The sequence below is a fragment of the Oreochromis niloticus genome, linkage group LG2 (assembly GCF_001858045.2).
Source record: "Oreochromis niloticus isolate F11D_XX linkage group LG2, O_niloticus_UMD_NMBU, whole genome shotgun sequence".
NCBI classification, from domain to species: Eukaryota; Metazoa; Chordata; class Actinopteri; order Cichliformes; family Cichlidae; genus Oreochromis; species Oreochromis niloticus.
Window position 1 is genome coordinate 17,293,676 of NC_031966.2, and position 22,726 is coordinate 17,316,401.

Below are 22,726 nucleotides of genomic sequence, written 5' to 3' on the forward strand. Positions count from 1 at the left end.
AATTAGAAAACGATAGCCATAATTTGAAAATGTTTGAAATTATATATTTAATTGAAAATAGTGCAAAGTCGGCATACAACATGTTAGAAACTTTATAAAGTTAAAAAGTGGAAAAATGTTTCTGAAATACCAGTTGGATATCTAGACGTTTTTATCATTTTATGTAAGAAATAAAAAAATTGCAGCATCTTTTCTGGTTACAGCTTTTCCTCAGCTGTGGAACAGAAATGCAGAAGCATGTCGTTCATTGATCCCCACTGGAGTTTCTTGAACTGACTTTTCCCCTTCCCTACTTCTTCACACAGTAATTGATCTAAAGCCAGAGTGTTCCACAACCCAGTTGTATTTCATTTACTTTTTGATAGAGGTGTAAAAGCACCTGTGTTCATCACAGGATGTGAGACTTCTTTTTGGTGTAGGATGTGCACAAAACATGATCATAGCTCAGTTGAACGGCAATGATGTGGAGCTCATGCTGAATGCAGAAAGAAAGCCCTAGTCTTTGTCCAGTAATTTTAATAAAGTTGTTTAAACACAAAGTTATTGCTTAGAAAAAAAAGCAAGGCAACATTACTGCACAGTTCAAAAACTGAGGTTCTCAATGCAGGCTTTAATGGGTTGTTTTGTTTTGTTTTTTTTAGCATTGTTTTTTTGTTTTTGTTTTTTTTTTTTCATTTATTTGTTTCATATTTGAGACTTTACCCTTACAATTTTAAGAATTTTTTTTCCTGGCATTATGTCAGAGTTAGATTATTCTACTCCTTGGCTGTATTCAAACTTTTCCAAGCTGTGACCCCATGCGCATTTTTACATTCCTAAATTTTTAATATATTCTTTTAGCTTAGGTATTCAGCGTGGACACCCACCCAGGTAAAAGTGAAAGAATCCTGAAGCTTTCCAGTCATCATCTGTCAGAAGCCTACTAAAATATTGCAGCTTTCAGGAAGTGTGGCGTCTTTCTGGGAGGCTTGCTCTTTTGAAACCCTGCTATTCCTCCATCCCTTCTTGTCACAACATTGCACTGGCAGTCGTTACTGTGACAAGCTCAAAGAAAGCTGCCTGGATGAAGAGGCGTGGCCAGATAAGAGCCCTGGCAAGTTCACTGAGCTGTTGACATTTCCTCACAGCAAGTCCCCTGGTTCTAATTGGCTACTGCTGATAAGATTCCCATGTTGTAATTGGCAGCTGCTGATAAGATGCTGTCACCTGCTGCAGTAGTCAGCAGCACGGGGAGATGACAACAACTCAGCAGTCAGTAGGCGGACAGGGCTAAATCCAGGGCCTGAACCTTGTTTTCCAGAGATTCTATTCCAATCTGGGGTTGGCGCTGGCTATGGCACTGGTACAGACCAGGGAGCAGGTGCTTAAAGAACCTAAAAATACATCTTATCAATTCGTTTCTTAATATGAATGAAAATGCAGTTTCTCTGCCTTTTTTTTTTAAAGACAATCTGTCTCTGCCTGTGCTTATCTATGCTCTTGTCATTGCTGTGATAAGGGCTGCAGTAGTTCTGAAAAAGCTGTATTTCTGTGTAAGAATAACATCTGAGCACTATTTAAATCTAAATGGGTACAAACTGTTTTGTGGGTTGTTTCTGTCTGCTGCTAGGCCATTATCTTATGAAATCATATCCATATTAAACTTACTTACATATATCTGTCATAACTGTTGGGGGTAGCAGAGTTGTTCGTGTACATTTCCACGAGGACAACGATACTTTGTCTGGCTATTTATAATTCCTTAACTATATCTAGGTTTTTTGGACATTGTGTGTAAACTGTGTTGTAATGTTTTGAAGTAAACCATGGCAGACATAACAGAGCTAAAACAAGATTCAAAGAGATCCTGAACTACATGCCACAGACAACTGTGCTGCTTTCTGAGATATTAGGGCAGTATTTGTAGCCAAGTTATCCAATTACTATCTCGCTGCTACTTCTCTGTGCTGATGAACAGTTGGTCGATTTCAGAAGCAGGTGCAGTTTCAGGGAATGCATCTCTTCTAAACCAGCCAAGTATGGCATAAAGATCTGGTGGAACTGTGATACTAAAACTCCTCTTTGCATAAAATTGATTGAAAACCAGAACTCCAGAATTACAATTAAGAATACAATTTAATAGTTCAGTGTATAACTATCACAACTAGATTTCAGTAGATTAAAGCCAACTGAATCTTGTCTGCTTACCCCTCCCATTTCAAGTGCAAAATCCTAGTCATTATGACAGGGCAACACTGGGGCTTCCACAAACCAGTGCCTGCTTCTGTGTATTTTCAATGGATTAGTTCTCAGTTTGTGAGAACATCACTTTGTTGGAAGATGGAATTACACACTAATGAATGTTTGTTATGAGTACAATATTCTCTTTTCAATTAAATAAACTAACAAACTTATTCATTGTACCTTTTTAATTGTGAAAATATCTTAAGTAAAGTTTGCAGTACTTTGGGGCTCCATATTGTAGTGGATTACACATTTACTTAAAAAGCATGAGCTTGTAAGGGAAGTAATCTGATGTAAGGTACATCTTATGTGCCAGTTCTTCCGTTTCCAGCGAATTCCATTGTCACTCACTACCTCTATTTGGCCCACCTGTCAACAGGTCAGTATTTGGGAGGTGTACAGGTCACCTGCATGCACTGATGCACATTAGGATTTTGGAGGATGGCACAGGAGCATGTCTGCAGAGGGAGAAAACCACTCTCTGTTCGCTGTCTGAACAAAAATGTCTACACAGATGGACATAGTTGCTGGACCACAAATCTTTACAGATCCATGCTGTCATTAACAATGCTAAACTTAATTTGTCCAAGTTCCTGGGATAGTCATGTCACAAAGATTCACTTTTTTTTTTTCCTTATCCCAGGTCTTTACTCACTCTTGTGCAGCTGACTGTGCTAAATCCGGGCCACTTTCTTTCTGCAGAAATTTTGGTCTATTTGGACATGTTTCAGGCCATACTCATAGATTTAGCAGATGTTTTTGCTGGCAGAAGTAGCCCGAGGTCTCATGGGTATGAGCTGGAACTGCTGATAAAGACATTTTTGCACTATTGTGTCCTTAGCCTCAAAATCCAAGTAATTAATGCTTTCAAAACTCTGACTAAAGTTTCTACACTCCTCTTGACTTTACTTCCTTACTGCCTTCCTTGAACTGCGGGCCATCGTTTCTTGCGGTCCGTATAATTTTCTTGATTGATCTTCAGGAAGTAATTATTCTTCTGTTGTTATATACATAAGCGGCTTTGCCAGGCAGAGTTTCCATGTGAAACTTGCTACAGCTCCCGGAGTTTGTCTAATGCCATTGTTCAGCTTCACAGTAAAAGATTTGTTTCACACCTTTTTTCTTTGCCTACTATTCTACCTAGCAACAGCAGAGAAAACACTATTTTTTTATTTTTATTTTTATTTTTTTTGCTTTAAGGTTTATTGTTGACCTTGTACACATAAAGAATCGTGTCATAAGGCACTTTTTTTCTTATATTTTCTCCTAAAGGTAACATTTTTTCATTTTGATTGAAGATTTCAGGTCAACAGTGTAGACTGAATGTGACTCAATAAAGTGTAGTGTTTACATATAACAAAACATTTAACAAGAACAGTGTTGAATACCCAATGCCCTTCTCTGCCTCTCTGATATCTCCTTACACACAGCTCTCTATTGACAGTCGGTTTCAGTTTGTTCCTATTGGTGTTTCTTTATATGGAGCCGTTTGACATGAGCCAGAATAACAAGCTATCCATGTGGCCAATAATAGTCACACTTGGAATCACCTGAGTTACACTAATGAGTGAGTGACTGAGTGCGAGCTATAATTGCCATGGTATCCACTGACAACAAATGATTTGCCAATAAATCTTGCCATCAAATTTAAATTCATGCAAGTATCACATGGCTTGGTTTGAATGAAATCGATCATATTAAAAACTTGGAGTTGTTGACAGCGAAGGCTTTAAACAAGTTATGAAATAATTGTTTTCTTAGTGACTTTATGTAATTATAAAGATTTTACAAATGCCAATGAAACGATATAAAACTGACTCTTCCTTTAAGATAACTCAGTGGACATTGACTTTATCTTTAGGCTGAACTGATGGAGGCAAACACTGTCTGTCAGTGGCTTGTAATTGTTTTACAGTTTGCTTCAGGACTGTTCCAGCTGTTGATTAACCATGACCATCAAACACATTTTCTTTCCAAGACTGGCATAACAAGCAATGGGGACCTAAAGCACTGTTACCACAACAAAGAATGACAGTCATACAACTTTTTTGTGTGGTTTTTTTCTCAGGCCCTGGACTCTAGTTCTGACAGTTTAAACTTCAAAGAAGAAAGAAAAGGGATTATATGAAGCGCTTCAACTTGTTTTTCTTTCTTAAAGTTGTCAAGCTGTCCTTCAGGCATCAATAACTACATCCAATTTATGTCTCTTGTACTAAACGAGGGTTTGGCTGTATAATGACTACTTTTTAAACAACGAACTAAAGGCTTCAAATTGGGCACAGGCTGACTGGAAAGTATCAGTCCCAAAACTTTGAGGTGCTTAGATAGCGGCCACCACATTCACTTCATGTATCACAGTGTGTTATGTTTTAATATTCACCTATTAAAACTGTACTACCGTGAGAAGACATGTTTTATAGGTTTGGTTTTTATGTTTCATCTATAGCATAATCTCTTCCCTAACTCACATCCTCTGATCGAGGTCTACCTCTGGCTGCCTGGCATGTTATCAAATTTTCTTTAAGTTTTTCAAATTTATTAATATATACTGTATGTTTGCTCTATATAAATACTCACACAAATCTTTACTTAGGGTATCATTTTCTCCTGCGTATCCTCTCGGGATGATGAAAGACATGAGCACTGACAGAACTGAGGAGATTAATAAGGCCCTCTGAACTTCACACTTGGTCACTCTTGAGATTTCTGCCTGTGAAACTTGAGGGTGGAAAAAAGGCTGCAGATTTCTGTTGACACTACCTTTGTTTTAAGTTTTCCTCTGCTGTCATGCTACAGTTTACCTTAAAGAAGGGAGGGGTGGGGGTACCTTTTAGCTTCTGTTTCAGAACAATAAATAAGATCCATAGCTAATTGTGTGTCTGTGCAGTAAAGATAAATCAGGGTTAGTGAGAGGGGAAAGCTTTATTTGAAGGGCAGTAAACACCAGTATCAAGTATGTTCTTCATTTTTAACCCCCCTCCGTGTTGAGATGATTTTTACAAGGATATTAAAGGGCACTGAATGGCAAATACAAGCAAAGAGGCGAAAGTGTTTGCATTCTGAAATGGAGGTCTCAGAAGGCCATGATAGAGGCCGTTGTATTGATTGGAGCACTGTTTTAACAATTTAATTTTCAAAATAATATCTTCCACTACTCTTCTTGTGCAGTGAGTAGCGGAAGGAGGTTCAAATTTTGAATTTAATCACCAAAGAGGGTTATCAAGTTGCACGTCAATAGGTTTCATAGTACATCCAGGAATGCCAGGCTTACTACTGCCTGTTGTCTGCAGTAGTACTAACCTCCAACAACCGAGCACAGAGAGATGTTTTTTTGTTTTTTTGCCTTAGACTGTGTGCTTGACATCACATGTGGGATCAATTATACTGCACAGCTGTTCAGTTTCTCATCAGATGTAACCAGCTTTGAACTACAGGCTGTAGTACAATTGGGATCTTATGCATTGTTTTTCCCCCTAAAACTGGAGGCTTTCCATTTTTTTTTCTTCCCCCCCTTGTCCAAGTTGCCATCTGATCCATCCTCAGTTGGCAGCATTTTTCACTGATCCTTGGTTTTTGCTTTCTTTTGATTTGGCATCATGGTTTAGTCATTAGAGACAATTTCATACATATTATAGGGGACTAAGCCAACAGAAACCACCAAGCTGACGTTTTCTTCTTTTAATTAACCTTAGCGTTTCTTGAAGTTGTAGAATTTCAAAACATAGATATGCAGTATGTGAAAGACATTTGAAACAGTTCCTTTGAACAATTTAAACTCTGACAATTGGTCTGCATGTTTTCATTTTAACATTAATATTTTCATATGCTGATTAGTGGCTTTCCTTGTGTCTTAACGACACCTACTTTTTTTTTTTTTTTGCATCAGTTAGTTGGCTGTGGCAAACAGAGAGAGCTGGGAGGGGGTGTCAGAGCCTCCCTTTACAAGAATAGATTGTTGACTTAGCAATGTTCAGATTTCATTTTAATTTAAGAGTGGAGAGCCAAGGCCTACCTTTTCTGAACCAGAGGCCATCTCTACAAATATTTAATGTTAAGTCATGCACTTAAAATTTAAACTTCAGAAATTTTAAATGAAAAGTTGAATTCAATTTCAGTTTAATTTTATTTATATGGTGGCAGATCATAATAGCTGTATTCTAAGCGAACTAAAGTGTTCAATACTTTTACATTGTTTTTGGCAATAATCAACCAGCTTTAGGACCTGTTTGATCCTTTGCTTTGTAAAGGTTGCATATAATGTCTGATACTGTAACAAAATACTTAGATGAAATCAGAAACAAATTCATAAATGTTCACTCCTCATTTTAAGGATATAGTAATGAGACTGATGCTTAGCTGCCTATTCTAAGCTGCTAATTTCTTGTCTGGCCATTTTTCCTGGAATGGGTGCATTACTCTGCAGACAAAAACTCATTAATGGGTCTGTTCTCCCTTGGTCTGTCTGTGAACCAGTGCGAGACAGTAAGATGCTGTAGTGTTTAATGTTTTCTCTGTGGTATAAATTAAAGCTCTGCTGCACTATTCGGCTTTTGTTTAAAGTCATGTTTTATTTCAGCCGTCTTACCTTATGGACTTACCTTTGATGTTAAGTTTAGGTGAAGCTCAACTTGTTTTTTTTATCTTTGACAAACTTCTGTTACTGTTGTTCCTCCTTGTACGAGATTGGTTTGAGTTTTCGGGTGAACAAACAGCCTCTGCAGGAGAGATCGAAGTTATACGAATTGCTCATAAGTAACATTCTGACACGATTAGTAATGAATGAGAGAGTTTATTTAAAGTGTACATGAATCTGGGTGTCTTATTTCATCACTGTCCATAATAATATATAAATTAATTGCATTGACATCTCTGCTTGAGCACAGTAATGTGAAGTAGAAGTAGATTAGGTCACAGGAAAGTTAAATACCGCTTGAATTTACATTTTTAATATATAACGACACGTACGCTTTGTACTAAGCTGTCGTGAAAACGCTCCAGGACTTTTCCCCCCAATTACGTTACACAAAAGGGCTCACTTATTTTCCCATTGTAATCAGGCAAGCAAACATTGGTAACAATTAAAAACTATTACATTCATTCATCTGTTTTCTTTACCGCTTGTTCACTTAGGTCATCGAAGCCTGTCCCAGCTATCATCACGTCAAAAAAAGCTGATCTAAAATCTGATTAAAAGTATTGGTATTTTCAGAGTCAGGGTGGCGCATTTCTGGTCTGACCAGAGGCACTATTTAGGAGTACATGATCTGTGACTGCTCTCATTGGTACCTTACAGTATGTGTCACATTCATCTCTGTCACCCTGATGATTCTTACCAGAAGTGTTTGGCTTTTAAGCCACTGGACACCCAAACACAGACTCTCAGGAAAAACAAAAACAAAAGAAAAACGGACAGACTAGGCCACAGTGTCACTGAGTGTGGTCAACCGGAACAACATCCTGTTTCCCAGCTACTCCAAGAACTCTAAACTGCCTGGACCCTTTCTGTCGCTTTCAAAGGAAATCTGTGGACTCTGGTGACATGCAAAACATGTTGCTTGGATTTAGTGGTTCTTACTTTGTATCCCAGTGTATATTGAGCAAGGGGACAAATACTCGTTTATGCCAGACATACAGAATGTTACATTAGCCATCTGTTTAGTTATCATAAAGGTAGCAGTTAGCGGCTGTGGCTAATTAATAAAACAAAAACACTAATGTTGGAGGTAGTCTTGCCCATCTGTAACATTAATCAGTAAGTAAAGATTATTTATAAAGCACTTTGAAGGGATATGTTGTTACAGAGTGATGTGCAATCAAAATAATAAAAAAATAGGAATATTAGGAATAAAATGGAAAGCTGAAAACAAGTTAGCAAAAATACAAAACCCCATAAAAATACACTAAAGGGAAGAAGACGGAAAACAGTGACTCAAGAAGTATCTCAAAAAAGATCTCATTAAATGTGAAAGCTGCGAACTGCTTTTTTAAGGAGTCCATAGAGTCGGCTAACCAAAGTTAGAGTGAACTCTGTGCCGCAGACTGAAAGGCTGCTCCTCCCTCCTCCTGGTCACAACCAACAAGTTCTGAGCCTGGGATCCACGGCTGCAGGCAGGAGTGTGTTTAATAGGAAGCTGAGACAAATAATTTGGAACTTGTCCCTGTGGTAGTCTGTATTTAACTACAGGAATTGTAAAGTAAATCCTAAAATCTACTGGGTGCCAGTGTGAAGAATATAAAGTAGAACTAATGTGAGCTTAAGAGGTGTTGATAGTTGGGCAGCAGCAGCATTTTGTATAGCTTGGAGGCAAGTAAGCGGTGATTTGTCTAAGCTTATAAATAGGGCATTATCATAATTTAACAGGATAACATAATTATTTGTGTCCAAAAAGTGTTTCTCTTAAAGACCCAGATGTGAAAATAGATGTGTACAGTGTGTACCATATCAACTCTGTTTGCTCAGCAAGGAACTGTAGTGCCAAGTCATAAGAGCAGCACTGCCTCAGACAGCCTAAAACACTGTCCTTTCTTGTTGTTATGCACTGCCAAAGAGAATCTTAAAATATTGCTAATAATAATGCTAATGCCTTACAGTTATGAGTGTATTTCTTTATTTTTTGCCCAGCATCAGATGACTTAAAAATAGTGCCACTGTTTTGTGCACTGATGTTATTGTTTGATTGTTCTAATTGTTAAAAAGAATGAATAAATGAATAAATAATACTTTTTTGTCATTCCACATGTGCTATCAAAAATGGCATGAAGTATAAGGTGGTGTCCTAGATATCGAAGTCTGGCACTGTGACAACAGTAGAGCTGTGACACTGTGAGTTCACCATTAGACACCATGGCTGATTCACGAGTGTGAGCTCAAAGTAGTGCTCTGTTTCTTTATTAAAACAGAGAATTGTACAGAGAAGCTCACATTGATCTCTGCCAAGAGTGAAACACCACTTGCAACAGTCTTAAGCAAATGCAAACCCATCATGTCAAGGCTTCATTCCATGCAAAATTGCAAATATGCTTAAATTAAAAAGAGGAAATAATTATATGCCCTGCCCGCTATTTGTGGAAATATGAGAACAAAAGTAAAAAGATGTCGTAATGAACCCTCATTGTGCGTCGAGAAAATGCATGTAGGGTGAAGCATAGTTCATCTGGTTCAAGTACTTTGTTATTTAAGCACTTAACTTTGTGTAGCACATAAATTGGTGGCACAGATCCCGGAGGATTTAATACCATTTTCACATTTTTCTTTTGCACAACTTGAAATGAGCAAATTGCCTATTACATCTCTCTCCTTGAGATTGATGTTCTTGTATTACTGCGTTTCTTCACATCTGTACCATTAGATTACCTACTCGCAAATCAGTATTTAATGACGTGGCAGCTCGGCCAGCTTAAAATATTCCAGATTCATAGTCTCTATCGCTGTCGCTCATACCCCCTCCAGGACACTGGAATAGGCGCTGTACATCATTTGCACATTAAAATGAGAACCCATTTCTTCCGCTCAGTAATGAGATCTAGGACTTGGTGTTTTTTAACGGGTGCCGTCTAAATGCCAGATAGGTATCTGGAATGAAATGCACCTCACAAACATTGCCATGCGTCAGCCTTTATACAGTTTAATGTAGTGCTTCACTGGTTCATTGTTCATGTTTAAATTAATAAGCTGGCAATAGAGTTTTACATTATATATCGCGTCAGTGATTCATTGTGCATGTTCAAATTAATAGGCCAAGAAATGAAAAAGAAGACACAGCCCTACTTCCGTTCCTAACGTTAGTCTCACAGATTTCCCAGCTGTCTTGCGTTTTTCCGCAGGTGTGACAGAAATACAGGAAAATAATCTGCTTCTCTGTAATTGGGCAAATCCTCACTGCTGTCAGTGTGGACAGAACGATATCGGCTTTCTCTGTAGATATGTTCATTAAAGTGACTTCCTGTCTTTCAGAGCTCATCATTCCTACAGATTAGCAGCAGCTGTTTTTGTTTCATCATTAAAGTCAGTCCTACAATCAGTTTACTCCTGCATCCTGTCAGGCCTGCAGCATTTCTTCTGCTTCCAGCAATATTTCAGCTAAGGATGTTTTCAGTTGTGATGATTAAAGAGATTCTGAATAATCGATTGTGTGTTAACTTCCAAAGTAACACAATGCATTTGATGTTTTGCCAAAGAATAACTTCTTCTGAGTGGTATATGGCAGAGGAGGAAGGGGAAAAACTTGATTGTTGTATTTATTCCCAGCCATCCATAAATCCATCCGTTCATCCACTTTCTACCCTAATCCAGGGCCGCTTCACGGGGTCAGCGCCCTTCCCAGCTAAAATGTATAATTTGCCCAAACTTTTTGTCTAGTGCTTTTAATTTTTCCTTCATAGAGTTGTCATTAGTCAGTGCATAGGAAAAATGTTAGTTTCAGTAAGAACTGGGCAAGTGGACCATTACAGCAGACCTGGGTAACTTTGATATGGAATTGTTCTGCAGCTGTGTTTGGAAATGTTTGCCAGCATTATGGTTTCTGATTTATTTCAGGCTCCTCAGAAGTCTGATATTTATTGGACAGCAAATATTGTTTTGTGTTGCAGTAATTAAGGAACTAGCAGTCAAGGGGATTTTATGGGAGAAGAGGCAGATCCCAAAAGCATTGGGAGGAAGCAACAACTAAATCATTTGCCTGCTGTTGCTTACCAGGGCTGAAGCCGATGTGGCAAAGATTCAGGAACAGAACTGATTGCGCAGCTCTTGTTTTGCTTGGTGGTGTACAGATGCATCTACCGATATCATCTTAGCATAAAACTTCATATTTTGACCAACCAAAATGTTCAGATTCACATGTGTATGTGGGAAAACACTGCAGGAAACTGCATTGTGAGTTTGGAGCTTTTGCACAATTTCATCCGACGATGCAAATCAGTAAATGATAAATTTCAGGAACCTCCAAAGAAAGTGTGGAAGAGAGTCCTCATTGATTTCCTTACCAAGCACCAGCTTTAGAGACATAGGATACTTTACAAGCATGTCCAATAGAGTCCCCAGTCCCAGTCCCCATCGCATTATTGAGAATGCCTTGATAATATTGATGTGGTCAGGTTTCAACTCTGTTTGTGATCTCTCTTTTTCTCTCTTTCATGCTTTTTATCTCCCATCCCTCTTACCCCACCCCGAGATGTCGGAGTAATCTGTTCTTGTCTGTCACCTCTCTCAACCCGATAAGGAGGGGAAGAGCCATGCTCCTGTCCAGGAACGGATGTTCCTCCTTGACAACATTGACACAAACACAAGGGCCTCTGCTCTATTTGTATAAAAATAGCTCCAGATAAGGAAGTAGACATTGAAGTTGTTTACTATAAGTAATATGCCTATCACTGAAGTCTTCAGAAAGACCTCTTTTAGTGAGATAAATGCTGATGTCCACTGTGCATCACCGCGTCTGTTTCTGTTTCTCAGTCATTGCCACTTGTCATATTGTGGGTTTATGGCTCTTCAACCCCCCCGATGTGCGCTAGTGTGGCATCTTTGCTTCATAGCGCAGTCTAATCATGCAATATTTTCTTAAAAGACACAACAGCAGCATTGAGCCATTTCAAATCCAGCGATGAAACTCATTTGGGGAATTGAAATTAGGCATTTAGCTGTACTTGCTGAGCAAAGCTTGTTGGAGTCATGAGAGAGCAGCAGTAATTTGTTGGTTTATTATGTCAGCAGTATTATCCAGTTACTCTCAGTGTGGATGACTTGTTGGGATGAGCGAATTAAAGCACGGGTTTTATCATTTTTATTACAAACATGTTAGCAACAATAGCAGCTTTTGTTGAGTCTTTGCTCTCACTAGTGTGCTCTGAATGGTACAATAACAATAATGTAATTCATAGCTAGAATGAAAATATTGAACTGTGATTCTTACGTTCTTATGGGTCAGCGCATGATCAACACTTCGTAGTCTTACAGATATTGTATAAAAGAAGCTGTTTACTGAAAGGAAAAATCTCTGCAGCATCAGTACATAAGAGTGTTGCAGTTTGACTGTTTTTGCTTTGCTTTTTGGTGACAGTTTAATGTCGTTTGTAATGAACAACGAACCCGTTTTCCTTTATCGGTTAAAAATGGACACATTTTTATAAGGAAATGCCTTTTTATTTAAAAATTCTGTAGAGAAAGTAGTATTTTCTGCACTTTGATTAGGCAGTGGAGTCTTTATAAGCGTGAGCGCTTGATTGGACTATAATATACATTATGCATTAGTCATTAGATATGCATTGGTCTCTTAGTATTTTTTTCGTGGAGCTGGAATTTCACCTCTGCTGAGAATTGGTGTTCGGGTTAGTTTTTCCAATCCAATTTTAGAGTCCGTAATTTGATTTGACAACCTCCGCTGCCACCACCTCACTAAACCCACAGTCACCTGTTGGACACAAAGATACACTCTCAGCCATCAAATTGCAATGAATTTATTTGCAGTCAGTTGCTGGGAGTATTTTGTAACACCTATTTTCAGCAGCACTGCATTGTGGTTAAAATTTTAAGGCTCTGCCCTGTTTAGCCCTCTGTACAATAAAAAATGCCTGAGGTTGCCTCTTATTCACATTTGCCGGGTGATGAAATTTCTTCCTTCGTCCAGTAGAGAACCATGAATCTTGTAGTTTGTAGTCAGCTATTTGACAGACAGCTTCTGTATTTAACATGGTTTGGCTTTTGTATTGCTGTAAAATCTAAAAAAAAAAATTCCCCCTTATTTGTCTTCAAATAAAACTGATGTCTGGGGAAAAGTAATGGACACAAATGCAACATGCTGAAAGAAAAAGTTGGATAAGCAGTCACGAAAAATATCTGTCTCGACATCACCAGCAGTGCTAAATGATTATAATGTCAAACTAACCTAACAGATCTGAAATCTGAGATTCTCTCTCAGCACTCCACTCTCATTAATGATTTTATGTATCAGAAACACTGAGGTGATTGAAAGTGAAACAGCACAGGGAGTTTCTTACCCTTTTTTTTCCCCCCCATGAGGCCAGACTGTCTTCAGGCCTTGTCTGTCATCTTTACATCTTCACTTTGTTGTCTTCTTTTTTGGTCCTAAGTGAGACGCAGTGCAGTATAACACTCTGGGCATTTTTGCCTTTGCTACCACTAATCACCAGACCCCTACTAGTTTTATCATAATTAACAGATCAAAGACGCAGAAAGAAGGGCAGTCATGCATTATTAAACACACACACTCTGTACGTATATGTGCCTGTGTATGTTAGTCACGTAAGTAATTGAAAAAATAGTGATCTTTATGAACCGATTTATCCGTTTTGAGAAGGTTTTCATAATTTATCAAAGATAAAGTCGTACAAATTGTCCTCAAAATGAGATTTTCTACTATTGCGTAAGTCTGATCTTCGTGGTTTTAGGCTCTAAGAATTTTTCATATGAAGTAGTTTTTTTATTATTTATCTCACATACTCAGAGACAGTTGCAGATAAACACACAGACCTCAGGAGACTTCGGGAGAGGTTTAGGTTAAAGATGTATCAGTTGTTCTGCACATTGCGTCTTCTGCATTAAAGGCATCTAGGTCAGTCATTTTTTCTTTCCTTGTAAAAGTATGTTACTGTACTCATGATTTTTGATGGAAAGTGGCAGATTTGTCTTCCAACGTTTTGCCCGAAACTAACAAGTCAGAACATAGTCTGGAACAAATATTTGGGGTATTCGTTTTTCATTTGGTTGGAGGACATGCAATGAACTTTAAATGTGCTTTTCTGTCAGCTCAACCACTTTGTGTTCAGCAATGGAATAATGTAATACATGATTGTAGGTTTTTGCTGTTCCTACTTTGTGGTAATGACTATCATCAGTCCTCTGTGCTTTATTTAGTGCAATTTTGAAGTTCGGTTCCATTTTCTACTTCACTCTTCCGTCGTTTTGTCTCGTCAGCGTCACAGCTATCTATTAAGTGACCTGTTCTTTCTGTTTTTTGTCTCTGCTCCGTATCATTTATGCTCCCTCTTGAATTCATTCTCTAGGGGCTGTAATAAACCTGTAGTTAGCTGTTAAAACCGTGTGCATTTTAGACTAAATGGCCCCCAGCGTCCCTGTGCCTGCTGTTGGGGCTTACGGCCAATGGGCCTTTAAATGACTTAATTTCCTATCTGCCTCCTGGGGGACCTTTTAGCGAAGCTAAAAGCTGGTCACAGCCCGCAGAGAGTGTCAGGAAAGCCTTGGAACGGGTGGACCCCGGCTGAATCAAAATCGCTATTGCTCTAATTGCCACTGGCAAAATCCGTAATACAGACATGTGTCATACTGATGTGGAGTCGCACACATGTTGGTCTTTTCACAGCATGTCCATTAGTATTTGTTACTCTTAGCACGCAGTCATCATTTAGGGTTTTGCTACTTAATAAATCAGTAAGAATACAAAGTGATTGTTAATAGTAAAAGTAAAATTTGACCTTTCCAATTTTCATCTAAGTTGTTCAAGCTGTTGCTGTGAATTTTGGACCTTTTTGGTTAATAAATTAGAGATTAATAATCAAATCAGATAAGACGTCACTACATTGGAAGACAGCAATGGGGGCGTCCTTTGAACAGACCTCTGTTGTTGCTGTCTTTGAAGCTAGACACTCGTAACTGGACTCGGTATATGAAGCACAGGGATCTTCATTTGTGTCATCCTACATACATATATTAAATGTTCAACTTTATGTAGTGCTCACATGTTACTTTAGCTAAGAGCTGAAACTATATATAAGTTGCTTTAAGTTTTCCCTTTAAAATCATTTGACCTTGATGAATACTCTTAAATTCTGGGAGTCATTTAGGCACTTTTTATTCCATGCAGACAATTGGCTGCAAAGCAAAGTGCTCTAATCCATGTTTTCAGTTGAAAATATTTACCAACATTGATTCTGTTATTGGCTCCATTATCCCTGGCTCCCTTTCCTCTTTTCTGGCAAGGTGAACTTGTGCACTGTGTTTATCTGTTTCTTGGTGTGTGCTTACACATGTGTGTCTCCCTGTGTTGATCCTTCAGCAGCTGTTTGCCGTTTCTCCCTGAAGATCACTTATATCGATGCGATGGTGTAGGATGATTGCTTTAGGGGGAGCCGAGGCCTGTCCTTAGGGTCATAACAAAATTAAAATTCCTTTAAATATTGACATACAGGGGATGCAAGTCAGAAAAATATAATTGATTTATGAAGGACAGAGTGTATGTCTCCGAGACAGTGGCTAGCAGGGTGGTTCGATGCAGGATGGGCAGCAAAAGACTGGAACAGGCTACTGTAGCTGAATTTACTTGACCTGCCACTTGATACTTTAACTTTTTTGACCTAACTAGTCAAATGCATGATAGTTTGAATGTGAGCACCACAATCAATAAGTACTCTGACCTTTAGTGAGGATTTAAAAGTACTTTTTAGAGTGTTGGGCAAAAAAAACAATCTAGAAAAAAAATGAAAGCCCTCCTGCAGTTCTCCCCTCTTGTTCAAAGCCCCACCCATCACAGGAAACTCAGAAAAGACTACCACTGAGTCTGTAACAGTCTGCGTCTGTATGGTTTTACAATTGGAAAAGATCAGAAAAAGACCATGTTGTCCGCTGTAAGCTAGTTTTTTATTTAACCAGGCAAGAGGACTCTGTTCAACTGAGGCTGTCACCTGTCAGCCCTGGGTGTGTGTTTGTGTTAGCACTGTAGGTTTATGTACTGTAAACTGTAGCACAGCTGTTCACCAGAGCTCACAACCACTCTTCTCTTCCTTTATTCTAACGCCTCAAAAGTGTCCCCAGTTAATAGGGTTGTGTTAGTTAACAAGCCTGTGAAGTCCTCGTCGGCAGCATTATCACAGCGACACACACAATGTGGGTTTTATCAGGCCTCTCTATGGCAGCGACAGCAGACGGGTCTGAAATTAGCAGCTCTGAGAGGAAAGCAAAGAGGCAAACGGCATTATTACACATTCCCAGCTGTGTCTGAACACCAGGAATACCAATATAGCAGTTGTTTTTCGTCAGACACACACATTGGTGCACAGAGAGCAGAGAGTTAGCACCACAGTCAGCTCTGTCACAGACCTTCTGAGGTGTGAAGTATGTGCAGGGTACAGCTCTTCTCATTATTAGGACTGTTGGCTTTGGCATCAGGAAAGAAGAGCATTCATGCTGCAGTCACAGCAATTTACAGGTCTGTCAGAAAGAAAAAGGTCAACCAGAGGATAGAATTCAGAAGCATTTAGGGCTCTTGGATAGACTGCAGATGGAGAGAATGGGACCCTGGTTTGTGTGTTCATGTTGACTTTTTTTTTATTATGGTGACCAGAATATGCTTGCTTTATTATGCAACACTTGGAAGCAAAACCATGGATCTGGAGTTGTCTGTTTGAGATGAAATGTGCATATTTGTCCTTCTAAGTTGGAGATTTTTCAGCTTTTCAAGGTTTAGTAGCAGACTGCCTGGCAAATGTCTGATAGAATCAGGATTTATGCTCCTCGCCTTGATAATCTTGTTTTACACTTTATTATTTTTCTTACTGTGGTTGCAAAAGAAAGCTCTGATCTTTCATTGGAGAACTCATTGGTGTACATTTTTGTGTTGATATGTATGAGTCTCCTCCTTTCCCCCCCCCCCCCCCCCCATCCTTCTCGTGCCTTTCTAAGGCATCTGGCGCCATTTCAGCACACTCACAGAGGCAGAATGTGTCAAAAGGCCAGGCTGTTGAACCTCTGTGCACCAACTGAACAAACGACAACACGAGGAAAAATAGATTCTCTGTGACAGTGCTGCTGAAATCACTGTGGTCAGACTGACTGCAGGGTCACAGTAGCCTCGCCTCTCCTCTCCTCGCCTCAGACAGAACACAGACTTAAAGCAACAATTTGGCAACTAGACATGCCACGACAGCACTGCACACTTAAAAACAGTCGTTTACCTCAGTCTTCACCACAATATGGCTCTTCTTCTGCTGTTACCCTTTTGTCGTGGTGATTTAAAAGTCACTTGACTGATACTGACGCTTTTCCCTATCCCTTTTTGTGTGTGTTTGTCCTTTTGCAGAAGGCATCTGCAACATGACAATGGACTCCAACTCGATTACAATGCCGATGTCAGACCCCAACGCCTGGGCGACAGCTATGAATAACCTGGGGATGCCTCCCATAGGATTGACTGGACAGCCACTCATGCCAGGTACCAGATTTCTCCATATAAGAACCAATCTTGTGTTGAGAATGTAACTCTGTAGCATGAAATATGAATATAGGAGGAGTTGTCCTCATATAACACAGTTGAATTGCGTCAGAGTTTGATTTTACACATGTTGGAAACATCATTTTTCTGTCTGCAGTTCCCAGATATTGGTTACCCAACACCAAGTATGTTTTGTTTTTGTTGAATTGAATTATTGCATTTATTACAGTTGCGTTGTTGGCATAATTACCTGATTTCTTCTCATCTAAAATGGTGATTTATGTTGAAGTGCTCGCTTCAGAAATGTAGCTCTAGTTGTTAATCCATTCCCTTGATAATTATTTTATTCATCATGGCTACAGTATTTTCCTTCTGGTTGTTTTCCTTGTAAAGACAGGAAAAATAATGAGATTATTAAACCAAATTGGAGAACAAAAGGCAGGGTGTAGGCGGCTGTAGCTCGGAGATAGAACGGGTCAACCTGTAATCAGATGTTCATTGGTCAGATTTCCAGCTTCTTCAGTCCACATGTGGAAGTGTCATCAGTGTTTAAGTGTGTGGGATCGTCAAACTGATGTATTCATGTATGTGCCAATGGGCAAAAGTGTTTTGAGTGGAAGGAAAGTGCTATATGAAAGCAGTGCATTCAGAAAAAAAAATTCAAATCTAAGTTTTTACCTGGAGTTTGCCTCCAAAGCATCTCAAGCACAGCATTTTAATGTCATTGTAAGAACGAAAAAGATGACATTTCATGTGTGAAGTGGTGCCTTTGTGGATTTGTAGCTCTTTTTCTTTGACTGTATTGTCAAGTGTGGATTGACTGCTGCTGTGGAGCAAAGTGGATTGTCATCAGTGTGGCTACACTGGTCATTTTAGAGTAAGCTTTTTCTTTCTTTTTTTCTTTCTTTTTTTAAACGGGATGAGCTGAGTCACCAAGATGGGATTGCAGGCTGGTAATCTGTTTCAGAATGGCATACACACAAGCAAAGTCTGTCTGACAGATGCTGATATGACTCAGTCCCACTAGGATCAGTTAAAAGGAGCCTTTTTTGTTTTCGAACTCTGTGCTTCATGCAAGTTATAAAAGAACTGTTAAAAAAACAAATGTATGCTGAGTTTACTTGTAATCAGTCATTCTTTGTCTTCCACCTTTAGCAAGTTAACATTTCCTTGCAGCCTTTTCAGGAGGCTGTAGTGTACTGATAACATGCAGGTTCACATATGCCTATATATTTGTGTACACACTGACACCGATAGCCTTCTGTACGCTCTGCTTTCCATTAATTAAATGCATTAAAGGATGCATATGAAACACTATTACCAAATTAGTCCTTAGGATACAAAACAAAACACCTGTATCAGCTTATCAAAGAACAACATAAACGCATGTTTTCATAGTTTTTGCCTTTCTTTTAATGAAATACACCAGTATCAGCACTAAAGGCATGTATTGTATTATATCTGCTGCATTATCGCTCAGCACCAAGCAGTGACAAAAAATCAGTCATTGGTTTAAAAGCAGCTGCTTCAACTGTTTGGAACCACTCCGTTTTGGGGATTAGAACTGTGAAATTTCATTTATTTGCTCATTTATCCTGCACTCTTACAACCTCAAAGTGCATTTTGTATGCGCCAGGTTGAGCTACTGTGTCCTGATCTACCGCTAAAATATCCAGCCTTACCGATTGCTTTGCTATCTATAACATTAGGTTCAGCAGCACCCTCCCACTCTCCATCTCTGAAGAGTTATTCTGCCATGTCTTTTCTCTCTTCTCAGTAGAAAGCCTTTCCCTAAAGCCTTTTATAAATCACTTCCCACTTCTTAGCTGAAATGCACTTTCATATTTGAAATATGCCAGGCTAGTGTGTGTGTGCATGTTTGTGTGTGTGTGTGTGCGCACGTATATGCACTTGGAGGCGAACTGTCTTCCAAATGCACTCCTCGGGAAATATTAAGGGAAACACACACAGACGCAGGCATTGCGTATTTCAAATATAGTAGAAGTCTTTCCAATAAAGAAAAAGAGAAGTCAGAAGTGACACCAAAAAGGTGTCATAAAGATGGAAACCAGACAGATTTTGCCTATTTGAAAGTTTTAACACTGATCTGACCATCCCAGACAAGTTCCATATTGCTGAGTGAGAATGAAAAATACTTGTTTCCTTGATTTGATTTCTGTTTACAGAGTCAGCCAAAAAAACATTCATTTTGCTTATTGGTTCCTTCTGTGTCTGGGGAAGCATCAGGAAAGTAAACACAGGAATGAGGTCTTGAAGACGGTTCTGTCCAACCAAATGGCAAGAGAGCAATGTACTTGCTTACTGAGAAGGTCAGCCCTTAATTCATTTTCCAGCTAGTCGCTGGAAGACTGACTATATAAGGTTTCTATTTTCTGCAAAACATACCCAGCTTTGGTAGCTTTTCAGCCTAAACTGGCAAAGTACACCTTTCAGTTGGGTCAGACCGAGCTTGAATCGGGACCAGACAGAGTTCCTCTGGGGTCTTGGTGGTCATTTTGGTCAACATCCAGCTATGAATGCAGTTTTAAGATCTTCTCCAAACAAATCAGTTCAAGGGGGAAACAAACCAGACTCTGGTTCAGTCAGAATAAACAACACAGATTTGAGATGAAGACTAATGCTGGAAGGTGGACATAAACACATCTTTTCAAGAGTCTATATTGCAGCTGAAGTGTATGTGTGAAGCGGACTGATGACCCCCTACAGAGATTCTCTCTTTGAACTTTATTTGCAGCAGTTGAAGACCTTTTCAGAGCAGTAATTTAAATTCATAGCAGAAAAGGCACGGACACAACTAAAACACTAATGATGGCCGTACCAGTAATCCAGGGTGCACAATATGAGATCCGTGAAACTCGCACCTGTAAATGGAATGCAGCAATTAGTGTGATTAGCCGCACCTGTGCAAGGAAAACGTCTGCTGTGAGAAAGGTCAATTAAACTGCTTTTACACTTAGTCAGACCCTCAGACAAATTTGCCTCAGGTCGATCTTACAACCTGTTTTTGATGTGGTGAGAAGGAAAACGGTGTGTGTGCGTGTTTGTGTGTTTGTGCGTGTGTGTGAAAGAATGGCTTTGAGGCCAACATACCCACACAGATGTTTTCTGCTGTCTCATTAGACTTTTGCTTATGCCTCAGTTCAGCTGCATCATAAAAGATTGATGGTAGTGTATAACTGGAAGTAGCTAATTACACTTAAGTACAGTTAAATATATTTTACCAGGCTTGTAATTTTGCCTGGTCAGTGGTTTGATCAATGTGCTTTCATCTGACCACATTCTTACTGGTTAAGCAATCGTGGGTGTGACTTTTACAATAATGCTTTCAAGAAAGGAATTTTTCCATCATTTAATATTAAAATTATTTTAGCTGTATTACAGCTTGCATGTTGACATTTGTGATTACCTTAGTGCTAGTTGAGTGAATTCATGCAGTATCATGTTGAGGGAGGTTGATGGAGCTGAGAGAGGGAGGCGTAATTTATTCCACTCCAAGAGGTGCAATAAACCAGCAAGGGAGTGAAGATGTTGGTCAAGTGTTGTTTGTTCACACCCACACGACCTTAAAAAGAGTTTTCATCAGGCAAATGCCATGTAGTGGGTTTAACTTCAGTTTTCAAAGCATTTAAATCTAGATTAGAGTGAAACATTAGATGGCAGAAGAAATTTCAGAAGGGTGATCGGTTGAGCCAAATCAGAAGCTCTGCTGTTCATCTGCTCTTTACAGACCTCAGTTCATCCCAGTAAATTCTTAAACACTCAGACTTTATTCAATTACTCTGCAATGAACATCTGGACTCGAGCCCTATTAAAAAAAACACACAGCTGACAACTAACTCTTAGAGTATTCTGTCAGCAGGCTATAAATTGATGAAATTGAAATTGATGCTTTTCTCAACCAGATAAACACCACAAAAATAATTATATGTAAATATTGAAATGTGCAAATTGTTTTATCATCTGTCTTCAGTCAGAAGGAATTTTACATTTTCCTCCAGTGCATTTTCCACTAATTTCAAACTTGTTGAAAAGCATGAAAAAAACATGCAAGTGGATCCACTTGAGCACAACCCTCTTGTTTGCCTGTTTTAGCTGTGTGCAACATCTTAGGAGGACAAAATAGCTCAAGGTTAGCCACTGTACATATGTGCATTCAGCTTTCATAAACTGTTTATTTCTGTCGTGGAGGTTTCTTTTGGTAAATTTAGATTCTTCAGTTTCATTATGAATTCTTATGAAATCTCTGAACACGAAGCGGGAGGCACACACACTCATCAAAGTCTTATGCTGTCATGCAGCATTTGTTGCCAGGGCACCTTTGCCTTTGAAGAAATCCAGGTGGATTAGTTATTGATTCCCCATCATGACTGTACATCATCTTTTTCTCCTTTTTTTTTCACCTCTAACCAATGGGGAGAACACTCCCTCGGTCTTTTTGTCTGTCTTTGATTTTTGACGGCATTTCTGCACGAGTACACTTTGTCATATGTTTCCTGCATGTAGAGTTATGGGAGATTTTTATGTCAGTTTTAGGTTCATTCATTAAAAGGGACTGCCTGTGCCAGACCACTTTCCCGAGACATTAAAGTCTGCCTCTGTTTCATCCACTGTGAGCGCAGAATGTATTTCTACACTGTAGTCTTTCCCTGCCTCCAGCCAAGTGGGTTTATCCAGACAGACAGCTGGATAAACAGACTTCTGTGGGCATAGCCTTCAACTCTCTGCAGCCTCTCAAAGTCTAGTGCACATCTACAATGATGACAGTTTTATTTCTGTAGATGGACTGGGTAATGGTTATGTATATTAGAAAGTTTTGTGATATGTGTTTGTGTTACACACAGAGAGAGATTGGACTCAGGCAATAGGCATGAGGTTGTACATACTGTATGATTTATGATCTTTATGCTGCAGAGGATTTTTGTGGTCTGCTTCCAACTGGTGCTGGATGGTTCCTAGAAGTTGCTTGAAGGCTTTTGTGATTGATTTTTTTCCTTTTGTTTGCGCTGTATTTACCTACTGTTGTAATTCAGTGTCCCCATACTGCTGCTTCTGTCAATTCTGAATAAATGAATATATCTGTTGCATTTATGCATGTCCTACAGGAGGGATCCGCTTGCTTTTCAGGGGTTTCATACTCTTTGATTTCCTGTTTAAAAGGGTTTTTGTGGATGTCTTCTCATCCAAGTAGAGGGTTTAAAAAAGAAAAATTACACTCAAAACTGGCCTCAGAAAAAGTTCAGCATGTTGATTTTACATTCCTTTTTCTTCAGGAATTGACTTGTAGTAACTGATTACCATCTTTA

At 39.1% G+C, this 22,726-nt stretch overlaps 1 protein-coding gene across 7 annotated transcripts in view; it reads left to right on the forward strand.

The window, feature by feature from the left end:
• Nucleotides 1–22,726, forward strand: part of enox2 (ecto-NOX disulfide-thiol exchanger 2) — a 177,562-nt gene that overhangs the window by 99,077 nt on the left and 55,759 nt on the right. For 5 of the 7 annotated variants that reach the window (XM_025910733.1, XM_025910732.1, XM_025910734.1 and 2 more), the window contains one exon: nt 17,271–17,402. In XM_025910733.1, coding sequence (XP_025766518.1) covers nt 17,271–17,402 — 132 coding nt within the window. Of the gene's footprint in view, nt 1–1,218; nt 1,361–17,270; nt 17,403–20,398; nt 20,451–22,726 lie in introns of those variants that run through there. The other 2 variants (XM_005467372.4, XM_013271315.3) reach the window with 2 other exon arrangements.